The sequence below is a fragment of the Alligator mississippiensis genome, chromosome 2 (genome assembly GCF_030867095.1).
Source record: "Alligator mississippiensis isolate rAllMis1 chromosome 2, rAllMis1, whole genome shotgun sequence".
In the NCBI taxonomy this organism is placed as follows: Eukaryota; Metazoa; Chordata; order Crocodylia; family Alligatoridae; genus Alligator; species Alligator mississippiensis.
This window is the reverse complement of record NC_081825.1, coordinates 231,924,056-231,937,466: the sequence shown is the minus strand read 5'-3', so window position 1 is coordinate 231,937,466 and position 13,411 is coordinate 231,924,056. Positions and strand designations below refer to the sequence as shown.

At 43.2% G+C, this 13,411-nt stretch overlaps 1 protein-coding gene and 1 long non-coding RNA gene across 7 annotated transcripts in view; one reads left to right on the top strand and one right to left on the bottom strand.

Moving 5' to 3' along the window:
* The window catches only part of ACTN1 (actinin alpha 1), a 131,767-nt gene that overhangs the window by 115,318 nt on the left and 3,038 nt on the right, over positions 1-13,411 (top strand). For 2 of the 6 annotated variants that reach the window (XM_006266441.4, XM_019476759.2), the window contains exons 15-21: positions 2,522-2,704; positions 3,270-3,404; positions 4,835-5,014; positions 5,605-5,751; positions 8,193-8,273; positions 8,826-8,891; positions 11,196-11,354. In XM_006266441.4, the coding sequence (XP_006266503.1) occupies positions 2,522-2,704; positions 3,270-3,404; positions 4,835-5,014; positions 5,605-5,751; positions 8,193-8,273; positions 8,826-8,891; positions 11,196-11,354 (951 nt within the window). The remainder of the gene's footprint in view (positions 1-2,521; positions 2,705-3,269; positions 3,405-4,834; positions 5,015-5,604; positions 5,752-8,192; positions 8,274-8,825; positions 8,892-11,195; positions 11,355-13,411) is intronic. The other 4 variants (XM_014602205.3, XM_014602204.3, XM_059722898.1 and 1 more) reach the window with 2 other exon arrangements.
* LOC102568852 (uncharacterized) overlaps positions 11,302-13,411 on the bottom strand; it is an 83,146-nt gene continuing 81,036 nt past the window's right edge. The window contains exon 3 of the long non-coding RNA XR_002086834.2: positions 11,302-11,381. This is a non-coding gene — a long non-coding RNA (uncharacterized LOC102568852). The remainder of the gene's footprint in view (positions 11,382-13,411) is intronic.

The following is a 13,411-nucleotide window of genomic DNA, read 5'->3' as shown; positions in this document are numbered from 1 at the left end:
TGGTCTGGACTGCTGTTTTGTGCTTTGTTGCTGAGCATCAGTGAACTGGCATTCTCTCCTGCTTGCTATAGGGAGCCAAAGCTTTCAGTCATCCTTGGAGCTATTGGAGGCTGAAGCTCAGCTGCCCCTCTGTCTGCAAGGCCACTTGGAAAGAGCTGGTAGTTGCCCTTCATAACCCATAGATCTGAAAGAGTGCTGCATGCCCCTTTCTGGGTTCTTAATGGAAGTGCTCTTACTCCAGCTGAATGAGTGCTTGTGAAGACAACAGGCAATGCAAGTATTTGCTTGGATTATCCTTATTGAGCAGGAGAAACAGAGTCGTCTTGCTCCATGATAACAGCTGATACATTGGTCACAATGCCAGCTCTGTGAGGATAATAGGAAGTTTCCAGAGTAGGTCACGGGCAGGCAGCTGACAGTGAGACTGCATGTGACCAGTGATGCATGGAACATTGCTGGCTTTTTAGGCCACAGCGCCCTATAACTAGAGATCTACCGAACTCGAGGTAGCTGCCAGCTGATTTCACATGCAGATTATGGAAGCAGCAGCCATTTTCAGGGAAGGGTGCAGTGGTGGGTCTCCCACATCTCTGATTACCCAAGGGGCCCCATTGGCCCTGCCGCACACTGGCTGTGAGGGCTGTCTGCAGCCAATCAGCCATGAAGGACAGAAGCAGCAGCCCCCCTTTCCCCTGCCGCTCAAACCCCACCACCACCACCGCCCCCCTGCCCTGGCCAGGCTGCACTGCCTAGTCACAGCGGCTACAAGGACTGCTTGCTCCGCCAAGGGAGCCAGCATTTTATTTTTGATAACTTGCTTTTTTTACAGGGAGACTGCCAAAAGCATGGAGCCTGCCTAAAATTGGGTTTCTGCCTATAACATAAACTCTAGGCAAGGTGTAATAAAAGGGTACCAACTTGGTATGAGCCCTGGTACTGAGCTGCTGCTGACTACTGAGTTCCCCTAATCAACCAAATCTAACAGACCAAATCTAACAGAGCTCACCTTGTGAGCATCTCCTCCCCTCCAGACTGATAACTATGTGGACTCTCTCCTACGTTCGTACTTGCATTGTAGCCCTGTAGGTACTACAACTGTATTTATCAAGTATTAAAGCAGTAAAATTACTATGTAGGATAGTAATTTTAGGAAATTAATTAGGGTGCATATAACATAAGTGTGTGGTCAGTCATGCAATCCACATACATTTTTCAGCTCCACTTCCCCTTGTATCTGCACTGTTCCCCTTTCTGTCCCTGCACATGCTTTCTGCCCCCTGGACCCCTTTGGTGTCTCTCCCTTTTGTCTCTCTCTTACAGATTTCTATTCTGTTTGGAATTAAAAACCTATAGAATCAGCTGGAAACGAGCCAGCACCAAGTGACTTGCCAGCTGTCCATAAGTCATCATCAGGTGTTCCCCATGCCCCCAGTAGTCCTGGTATCATATTTTAGGAGCTGCAGCAATAAGAGAAATGCACTGTTTGTAGTCAGGGAGGGGGAGCCTTTTTCAGGTGAAGAAGCACATTTTGCCATTGTGAATTTGCCAGCTTGTCTAGGCTGGGAGAAGTTGGCTTAATTCTCATTTTCTGTCAATAGACTAGGTTTCCCTGTGATGAGCCACCTATACGTTCTCAGCTGTTATGCTCTTTATCTGTGCACATCATAGTGTGTTAAATGTCACTGTGTGGCTATGTTGTGAGTAGGACTGGATCAGATATTCTTGTAGGCTCTTCTGGACATCTGGGTGCCTGAGAACAAAGGAGACTGGACTTAGTTCTATGTGACTATATTAAATATGCATCTAGTATATGAGGAGAGAAATTGCCCATTTGCCCTATCATTTTGTTACAAAATGAGACATAGGGGCTGAACAATCACACTGGTGGTCTGTTCTTCTTTCCAGAGGGTATGAGCACACACAGTTTTTGATCTGTCAACAAGGACCCCATGAAAACCAACCTACAAGAATCTAAAAGCAAGAAGTATTTGACCGTGTCTTGCGATTTGATATCTGCTGCTGGTCACTATAGGATAGGTTATAATTTGCTGTATAAAAATAGGCGGCAGAAGGGTGGGGCTAACAGAGCTAACCCCCCCCAACTGGGCTGGCAACAGTGGCTCCAGTGCCACTGCCACAGTGCCACACTCGGTGCCTCCGCCATGCGCTCCTCCACCACCACACGCATAGCACGAGCGTGTACCAGCCCCAAAATGGCCCTGCGGGAGGGAGGGGCGGGGTCAGGCAGGCACACTCCGCACGACCCAGCCCCCTCAAGTAATATTTCCTGGTGCCACTTATGTGTATAAATGCCCATTGTTAAAACTTAAGCAACTATGAGAGTATGAGAAATGATTTCCCTCTTATGGACCAGCCTTTCCTGCAGCCTGAGAATGTGCGTTTGCTTGGATTTAGCCACAGAAGAGTTCCAGATCACGTTGTTAGTAACACATTAATGTGGATGCTGTCCTGTAGCTAATACTTTCCCTACCTTTTCTCTGCTGTCACATTCGTTCTCCAGGGATTGACCACAGCCCATGAACAATTCAAAGCCACTTTGCCAGATGCCGACAAGGAGCGACAAGCCATCCTGGGAATCCATAATGAAGTCTCAAAGATTGTCCAGACCTACCACGTCAACATGGCAGGAACCAACCCCTACACTACCATCACCCCACAAGAGATCAATGGCAAATGGGACCATGTGAGTTGCTTTCAACTGTGCTTTTACACTGCAAGGGAAGAGGCTGTTAGCTTGCCTTAGCAAAGTGAATTAGTCACTCTAAAATCTCCAGTAGGAATTGTATAGAGACCCAAAACTTACTAAACTGCCAAAAGTAACTAGATAGTCATTGGATGGTGACCTCAAATCAAAACCTATTATTGCTTATTTGGAGTACATAGCTATCAACTGGAAAGCCTGTGCACTTCTCAGAGTGTACACTTACCCAAAATCAGTGTGTAAAACGGTGTCTATTAACTACAGCCTGCACTACAGTCAGTTTCACTAGTTATACAGTTAAACAAACTACAGTTAGGAAAAAGTAGACAGTGTGGCTGGTAGATGTTTTTCACATCTGTGATGTATGCATTAACCAACATGCATATGTTTATGACAATGTAAGGGATGGGCAACAGCTTGGGACTGGCCTTGTGTTATATGCACAGAAGTGGAGGACACTATAGACATACCCACTCCCCTTTCCTGCATTGCAGGCACCTCCACATGTATGACAAATATGCCATCCTGGTGGGTTTTTTTACTACAGGTGCGGCAGTTAGTTCCCCGGAGGGATCAGGCCCTGATGGAGGAACATGCACGCCAGCAACAAAATGAACGGCTCCGCAAACAGTTTGGTGCTCAGGCTAACGTCATTGGACCCTGGATCCAAACCAAGATGGAGGTAGTATCTTGCTTATTTTGAAACACTCTCCTCCCTTTTTTCCCCTCCTCCACAACTTCAGCTGGCATTCTGAATGACCTCCTCAACCTCTGGGGGCATCCTCCTGTCAGGCTTCAGCAAGGCACACTGAATGGATAGAGTCCTGAGATTGTCTCTGGGTACCCAGGTGCATGTATTTTTCCTTACCCACTCTCTGAAACATATTAAAAATATGACCTAGACAAAGGGTATGGACACAAGAACAGAATTATTATAGATTTACCTATCATTTTGCTCTGTAGCCACTTTATTTTATTATCGTGAGCAGATAAATGACCACTATCCCAAGCTGCCTGCTTGCAGTAGGTGCTATTGCAAATCCTTAACACTAGATAGCAAGGAAACTGGTTTGCATCCTACAAGCAACTGCCTGAGAATGAAATTGGGAAGGGAGGGAATAACAAGCTGATAAGGGAGGGAATGCTAACTGGTAATCTGCTGTGGTGCCGTTGTGGAGCGACGTACGCCACTGTAAGCCTGTGTCGTGTTTCCATTCTCCATTTGCTGAATTTGTGTCCCTGTGTCCTGTGTCCACCAAAGTTAGAGATGCTGACCACTGAATGTATCTGAAGGTATTAACTTGCCCTACACAAATATGACACAAGCTTGCTTTGTATAGCCACTTCTGTGCCAGCTGCTTTGAAATGCCTGACAGAAGAGAGAACAACATAGCTAAATGGCAGTGGGAGAGACATTTTAAAAGGAGAGGTTTTTTTAGCTAAGATATGGATGAAGGTAAGTGGAGCTAATGGAATGGAGAAACTTCAGCCTATTGCTGGTGGCAGACGGGGCAAAGAAGGCTCATAGAGGAAAATGTATGAAGGGCACTGGCAATAAGTGCCAGACAAACAGAGATGTCAGGAAAAGAGAACAGTGAGTCAACAGCCAGAGTGATAAAGAACAAAGAATACTGTGCAGGGAAAGCGTCATGGAAAAATCTTCTTGACCTCTTCTTTAGCTGAGGGAAGGGAAGAATATTGGCCAGCTTAGTCCTGTCCTTTAAATAGCTATTATGATCATCATACTTTGAGAGTGGTTAGCCCAGCCTCTTGTCTTTTATTGCCAGATGCTGCCAAATTAGTAATATCACCTCATTTGAACTGTCTGCAATGAAGTTGCTTCTCTGTATTCTGGAGAAAACTTCAGTGCTGAACTGCTAGCTCTTGTGCTTGGGTTCCTGATGCACTGGCTCCAGCAGGAACCCAGCGCATCCATGCCATTTGTGTGTGTATCTTTCCTCTGCAAAGTCATAAAGCTAAGCTCTCCTTTCTGACCTACACAACCTGTTCTTGAAGCATCTAGCCCATACAGGGAACTGTTGCAGATGAATACCATGCAGGTTGATGCTTGTCTGTCTAATGGACGCAAATCTATTGATTTTGTTTATGCAGGAGATTGGCCGCATTTCTATAGAAATGCACGGGACTCTGGAGGACCAGCTCAACCACCTGCGGCAATATGAGAAGAGCATTGTGAATTACAAACCAAAGATTGACCAGCTGGAGGGAGACCACCAACAGATTCAGGAGGCTCTTATCTTTGACAACAAGCACACCAATTACACCATGGAGGTAAATGCCTTGCAGAGTATTCAGCCTGCAATGTAGTGGTGCAAGCATGCAGGCAGTCTAAGATGTATTAGCCAGGTGTGAATCACTGAGACCAGCTGTGATCCTCAGATAATATGAATGTCCCTGTACACCCCTCCACCCCCCGCCCCATCTTTTTTAAAGCCTTGAGCTAAACCTGATGCTCATGGAGCTGAGTTGCTGACAGTGCTGCTCAACTCGCAGGGTCATGCCAATCCATCTCAATTCTGACCTGCAGTACTTCATGTTAATCCAGTCCTGAATGTTCCCTGGGCACAGTGTGAGCTTGGACTAGATGGGGACTAATAAAGACCAGCCATACAGAATGAAAATGTACCTGACACCTATTAAGCTTGCCAGTTGCTTAGCCAGAGGCCTTGATTTAAGAGCCACAATGAAAGTACTGGCATGGGGATGATGTGGTTGTGTGTTATTTGTAGGATTGGTCAGAAAAATTACAAAAAAGCATTTTTTTTTAATTGGAATTGGTAACGATTAACATGTTTGAATCAGATCTACCAGAGAGAGACAATGTCATTTTTCAATAAAGCATTGTCCTCTTCCTCCTTTAGCATATCCGAGTGGGCTGGGAGCAGCTACTTACGACGATTGCCAGAACCATCAATGAAGTGGAAAATCAGATTCTGACCCGCGATGCCAAAGGAATCAGCCAGGAGCAAATGAATGAATTCCGGGCCTCTTTCAACCATTTTGACAGGGTAAGAGTCGGGGCCTCCTGCAGCACATGTGACTACAGGCTTCCTCCTAGGATTGACTTAGCATTAGCAACAAATTGGCCACTGCAGTAGAATGAACACCACAGTAGACTCTTCTAGGCCAGAGCACATGAGCATTCAGCTCTTTAAAGCTAGGTAATCATGTCCATTTAGGCTGGTCTCTTCATCTGACAAGAAAGAAGGTTTGTCTGAACCATGAGATTCCTGACTGAGATAAGACACTGGGAAAGTCTGGGGCTTATTTAGGAGATGGATCATTTCCCCTTATCTCTGTATAGTGGATGAGTATTTTGATTTATGCACGAAGTTAGGATTTTGGGGGGTGATATCTTTTATTGGACCACCTGCATGGTTTGAATCACGTTAAATTCACTTTTGAATATAATATCTCCTGAAGAAGAATGTCATGCATTCAAAAGCTTATCTAACTTGATATTTTATTGGATGAACTGCATGGTTGGGATAAAGTTAGACAAGCTTTTGAATGCAAGACATTCTTCCTCAGGAAACCTTGCATTTGAAAGTTTGTCTAAATTTATTCAAACCATTCAGTTAGTCCAGTAAAAGATAGACCCCCACAATTCTTGACTCCCATATAATTCCTGGACCAATGTAGCTACAACATCACTCTAGCACTACTATTTTGATTTTGAAATCTGTCAGCACCCAGCCTCTGAGTTATCATATAAGTGCCATGTCTAGTAGAGCAATCCATGTAAGACAGTAGAATATGAGGCTGTTCTGACTCCTAAACAAGTACCAAACCCCTAGCAAGCACAGTAATAAGAGAAGTTGGATGAGGGGAACAAAAAATTCCTCTAACCCTCAAGCCTGTCACCCCTTCAGCTGGATTCTCATTTGTATCTAGGAGATGTATGATTAGTGGAAGCACTCCAGCTAAACTGCAGCAAGGTCATAGAGGAGACAGAAATGGTCCCAAACCATTTAGGATTCTCTTAGTTTCATACCACCACCCTGAATGCCATCCAGAAACCTACTGGCAGCCAGTGTAGATGCCAGGGAAGCAGTATGAATGTTTTGTGCTCCTAGCTCTTGCTAAGCCTGCCACAGCTCTGTCAGCTTTAGTGCCTTAATGGTCTCAGGAGGTATCGCCATGTAGAGTAAATTCTTGCAGTCTAATTTCAAGGAGATGTACAAGGTGTTGTATATCCAAATAGCTAGTGACCATCTTAAGTCTTCCTTATGTTGCCCAATGGTCCTCTCTTTTTAGCTATGTTGCCCAATGTACAACCCTTGAGAACAGGCCTTTCTCAACAATATGAGATACAAAAGGAGGAGGCAACAGTGATGAAATCAGAAGGAAAAACTTGGCTGTTCTTGGCAAGGAGTGAATCAGATGGAAGCTGGCCCTGCAGTCCTACCAGAAGCTTCCCTCTTCCAGCCTCTATGGTCTACCAAGATGGTGACTGCAGGCAGGAAACCCATTCACACTGCCTCCGCACTAAAGTTCTACTTTTCCAAGAGGAAGCCCTAACTTTTGTGTAATTCATGGCTGTGAGCGCATGCCAGCCTACAACACTTTGGGACTCTGAACCAAAAAGACACTGGCATATGCTGCTGAACTATGTGGCTGGCATGCAGGTGACACTGCTGTAAGAATGCTCACAGTTGCCAGGTGGGCCTTGCGAAACACCAAGGAAATGGGCATAATACATGAATGATGGAATACTGTTTCCATCTTCAGTGTTTTTCCCTGCATAATGGCAAAGGCAGTGCCTACATAAAACCAGAGGTGCCACTTTCAGTGTAGAGCACTTCAAAAAGCTCAACCAGTTGCAGCTCTGCTTTCAGAGGCAGACATCATAGAGCTAGGGGTGGTATCATGTCCCAAAGCTTCAGCTGTTTTTACCTTGGGTGTTCTCAAAGAAACCCTGGATTTTCAGGAGCACACTAGGCACTCCAACAGCTGAGCTCCTGTGGGGAGCTAGCCTGTTCCTTGACTAGAAACACCTGGCTTTTGACAGCAAGGCAGTGGCATTTATGGCCTGGCTGCTTCCCTGCACACTGGGTTACTTTTGATACACGCAGGGCTTCTGGCACAACTGAGGAAAAGAACAGTGATTCAATTGGGGAAAAAGTAGATTTTAAAGCCCAACTGTTCTGGGTGTTTGAATGCCGGTGAGATGTTACGAGCTCTCTGAGAAGCATCTATTCGGAGAGCATTTTTAGCACATCCTGAAATGTCATTGTGGTATCTAACTTTGTGCACTTTTTTTCTTCCCTGTCTCTCTATCTGCATGTCATTCTTTCTCTGCCCCTCTTCTCTCCTCACCCACGGCATGGTGCACCTGTTTTGTTGTCCTTTCACCTTCTTTGATCTTCTCTCTATCTCTTACCTTTGCCCCACATCATCACTCCACTGGCACTGCATGCCCTGCTGCCTTGGCACACTGCATAACTAGGACCACTCCGGCACACTTGGCCCTGAGGAGTTCAAAGCCTGCCTGATCAGCTTGGGTTACGATATTGGAAACGATGCGCAGGTACTGAATGCTAGTGGTGAATGCAGCCAGATGTTGGACTATGAGGAAATAACAGTTTTCTCCTCTCTCTTCTTTTTTTTTTAATCCATGTGTCATTGTTGTTCTTGTTTATTACTGTACATGCATCACTCTCTTCCATTCTGCCTTTCCTGTTAATATATTTTCCTATTTACCCCTTTTAACTATCTTAATCTTTCATCTTGGGTGAACTCCTTTTTTGTCTTTACCAACTCCTTTGACTTCTGTTTCCATTAACTTTCTTGGTCTTTTTTTCTATTTATCAATCCATTTTACTTGATCTCTTCATACCTCGTTCCTTTTTATCTCCCATATGTTTCCCATATGCAAACTATTCCATTCCCAATACATTTTTACTCTTTCATGATTTCTCAAACCGTTTTTATTGCACTGTTCTTTATTGTCCTATAAATACTGTCTTTCATCCTCCCCCCCAATCCATCCTTGGTAATATCTCTTGTCGATTCATTTTTCCTGGTCTGGTTTCCATTTTCTCTCTCTTGGCTTCTTCCATCTTTGCATCACTCCCTGTAGAAGAAGACCGGCATGATGGATAGTGAAGATTTCCGAGCCTGCCTTATCTCCATGGGTTACAATATGGTAATGTCACTCCTGTTCACAATAATTCATGTGGCTCTCCACAAGGGGGAAGGGAAAACACTTGTAATGAATCCAGGTAAAAGATACCTTACTTCTGATGCCTCATGTATGGAAAGCAAATGTTGCAATAGTTAAACTTGTGTTTAAACATATGTACATGTGTGAGAAAGTGAATTTAAATCTGTGAACCACACCTGTAACTAGATGGGAAAGAACATGAGAGTTGCATCCAGCGTCTTTCTGATAAGAATTCTATTTGGCAAACTTGATGACTTAAACTGGAAGAAGGAACAGCACAGCTGCTCAACTGCTGTGCTCATTGTATGCAGCAACCCTGTAACTTCCCTAGCAGTAATAGTGAGATTCTTGTAGAAATCTACACAACAGGCTGATTTTTCTTTAACTTCAGAATTGAAACAAAAATGTCCACATAGGAATTTTTTTTTAATGAATTTTCTGTACAAACACACAGCATGATTGTAACCATGCATGTAATAGAACATTGCAAAGTGCAGTTCCATGTGGGTAACAAATTGATCCCAATAAAAAAATTCACCTTCAGACTTCTAGTGAGACTCAGCTGAGTGCTGTGTATCCATTGTTTGTTCCATATTGATGCCCCACATGGGTGCTTAACCTCTGGTGCCCCTTTGAAAAGCATCTAGCATTAATGTGATGTGGACTCTTTGGGCAGGTAGAAACTACTCCCCAGTGATGATGTGGCTAAGATCAGCTTTTTTTCCAACCTATTACAGGTGCTTCCCAGACTGAAAACTATTACATTTAGAACAGTTCCCTGGTATCCATCTGCTTTCCCTCTTCTGCCCTGCCTATCCCCACTCTAATCACGGGAGTAGTCGTTTATTTCATGCCTATCCTGCTTGTTCATACAAGCATTTTAAAGTATATTTTTTAGCTTTCTTGTAATATTTTCCCTACAAAAAGCAGACTCCAGTGTTCAGGACAATGTAGTATTGGTATGACTTTGTAGAGAGACTTCTGCAGACAAAATATGTTGGTATTAATAATCAGCCAGGAGAGGAAATGAACAACAGAAAAAGCTTAAGTAATTACTTTAATAACCTTGCCATTGCAAATGCTAGGCAAAGTAGAATTCTAATGTATGCCATTTTTCAGTCTGGTATAAACACAAGATTTTTTAGTCTGGTGCACAAGGCCATGTGAATTAACGTTTGACCAAATTCTCCTTGTCTAAGTATTACTGTTTCATGTAGATTTAACTAGAACTGCCTGAAGGTTTTGCCTATGTTCCCAAAGACTGGACTTTGCCCCTTCCTTCTTGTATAGGGGTAGAAGTGAGACAAGACAGAAATAGAAGCTCACGTTGTAATAAAAATGCAAGAAACTAAAAGTATATAGCTCTGTCTTCTGTGTCAGAGTGCTATAAAGAGTCTGCCCTGAAGAGGCTACTTTCCAAGGCCTCTCCACACCCCTGGGTCCCTGATTTCTACTGCCAGTCCAGTACAGGTGAGCTCAGTTCCATTAAACACCTTAAAGAGGGACAAACAATATGATCAGTAGAAAGAGAAGAGATTCCACATAAAGGCTAAGGTACAAATCTGGCTGGTAAAAAAATTAGCTTTGTAAACATGTTTCAGATCCTGATCTTCAACCCCCTGTGATATACAGGGTGCATCAGAGGGAAATGTACATCATGTTCTGAAGTGTTTGTGACATTGGTGCCCACTAGAGTCACAGTAATGAACTGTTAGGACAGGTGCTTTGCTGTGGTATGATAGATGCCAGTATCCAAGGCAAAGGTCAGCAATCTACAGCCTATGGGACCATTGGATCCAGTCCATGGAATGGGGGCTTTGGCATTGGCTGTGGAAGGCTTTGCCCATGCTATGCCAAACCATTACTAGGTGCTTCACCCATAACTCACCATGGCTAGGTAGTGATGAGAAGCAGCTCTAGCTAGGTCCTAGCACCAAACTTGGACCAAAGCTGAGTTATTCTGGCCTGCTTCCAAAAATGTTGCCAACCCCTGATGTAGGGTATTGTGAAAAATAACTAATTTCAAAGACCAAATATAAATGGGAAATGATTTTACTAAGAAGCCATCTTAAAAGAATAAGAAGGTGAGTGTCTTGTATACAACTGATTTGAAAACTCTCGTAGTTTGGCGTTTTCTTAGCCATGAGATTTTGTTTCAAAATTGGTCCCATTCCAGTCTGGTTACCTCACCTTTCAGAGGCCCACTTCTTTGTGAACTGGATTTACCTTCTGCTCATCCTTAACATATCAGTAGGCTGATATGTCAATGATTCTTTTGTTATCTAGGGAGAGGCAGAGTTTGCCCGTATCATGAGCATCGTAGATCCTAACCGCTTGGGAGTAGTGACATTCCAGGCCTTCATTGACTTCATGTCCCGGGAAACAGCGGATACGGATACTGCGGACCAGGTCATGGCTTCCTTCAAGATCCTGGCTGGAGACAAGGTGAGCTTACACCTCTGAAGTGGTACACTTCAGTACAGTTGTTAGATAAAAAGAAGAAACAAAGAAAGAAAAGAAAACTGATTTAGGATTGGCTTGAACCAATTGGAAGGGAAATTTCTCTGCACTCTCTCAGAAGTGAACAGAAAGTCATTCAGCACTCTTGTAAATCTTCTTGATGAAGCACTCAGAGGCCAAGCAAAAGCTTTTATGTTCATCTTGTTTCTAGTAGCTCAGCAAAAGCAGTCAAGAGTCACCTTAAGTTACATAGTTTCCATTGACTTCAGTCAAATTCAAAGTATATGTTTCAAGTGTTTTAATTTTCAACATAAAATTTAAAACTAAAACAAGAAACAAAATGTATCTTATTTACTCAAATCCAAGACAATCCTGAATTTAAGATGATCCCCCAGTAATTAGAGTCTATGTATGGAAGAATTAGAACTTTGTTATACTTTTCCAGGTATAGAATCTAATTATTGGAGCGTTGTCTTAAATTCATCATCCCACCCTCACTACTACAACAGGGAAAGCAGTGTCTGAGTGGTCAGATAGCCCTCTTGCTCTTTGCCCCTTCCTGCTCCCTGCCACCTGTGCCCACCCACCCCCAACTCCCCATAATCTCTGCCCCTTCCCACTATCTCTGCTCCTCCCTCCCCACCATCTCTGCCCCTTCCTTGCTGAGCCACGCAGCAGTGCTGCAGTTGGCCATGCAGGGAACAGAGTTCCATGTGCTTTGTGCCCAGGAGGGAATCCAGCCTGAGCTGGAGCTGAGCTGTGCCTGATAGTAAGTGGGGGAGAAGAGGACAGAGGGTGGGGAGAAACTGCAGAGGGTAAGTGGGGAGCGGGGAGGGTAGAACATTGCTATGGGTCTGTCTCTGGCCCTGACAGGCTCAGGGACAGTCAGAGCCACAACAGCTGTCTGCCCCCCCACACTCCACTTTGTTCATATATCTAAGATGAGCTCCCCCAGCCCCATCCTGATTGGCAAAAACCCCTCATCTTAGATTCAAGTAAATATGGTATTTCAACACAGAAGTGTCAAAAGCCAAATATATACACTACTGTGTAATAAAAACACATTTCTTATCATAGTTTGAAGTCATCAATGGAGAGTTAACCATCATCATAATCACTGTTACCCACTAGTATTCTCTGTCATTGAAAATGAGCAAAGGCATTACCTTAAAAAAAAAGAAAAGAAAGAAAAAACCCTTTTGGAGCCCCAGTGCTTTAAAACAAGTAATCAAAAGCTGCATTTTGACTGGTCATTTTAAAATGCATCACCAAGTTCAGCAGACAGTCTTGATCAATTGTAGTTTGAATAATATTGAAAAGCTACTAATTAAACATCAGTACATTTTAGAAGGTCTTTCCCACATGTGATAATTCACAATGTCATGTAAGCATGTGTATTACATTATCAGTATCAAATCTTCTTTGAGAGTACCCTGTGCCTGTGAGTTGATGAGTGATTTAAAAACAGCATGATTAAGAGGTAGCAATTACAAATACTATGTAATAAAACAGGAAAACTCCCCACACCTGGCTAAATTATTCATTCTCTCAGTTTGCATAATCAATTAAATTAGATTATGCTAACAAATTATACACTCTCTCTCTCTCTCGCATGAGATCACTGGCATGATCTCATGATATTTAACTGAAATAAATTCGCCAAATATATTAATCTTAATATGTTTTGCTGTTTGCTGATATTAATATTAATCTCTTGAAATATGGGATTACACAGTGAAAATATCAAAATACTATACGTCTCAAATTCTAACAAGTTGTGACAATCACTAGTCTTCCATGTTTCTGTAATGTTTTTATCATAACCTTTATGTATAAACCTCACACTTACCATCCATCTTTGATCATGCATTCTGTTTGATTAAAGCATCCTTTCCTATTTCTCAGCAACCATGTGACAAATTGCTATTTGCAACAAAATAAAACTTAAAACACAAGTACTTGTAACTGTAGTTTTGCTGTAGAGTAATTGAATTTTAATGCAGTTACTTTGTACATCTAACAAAGTGTAATGAGCCATATTC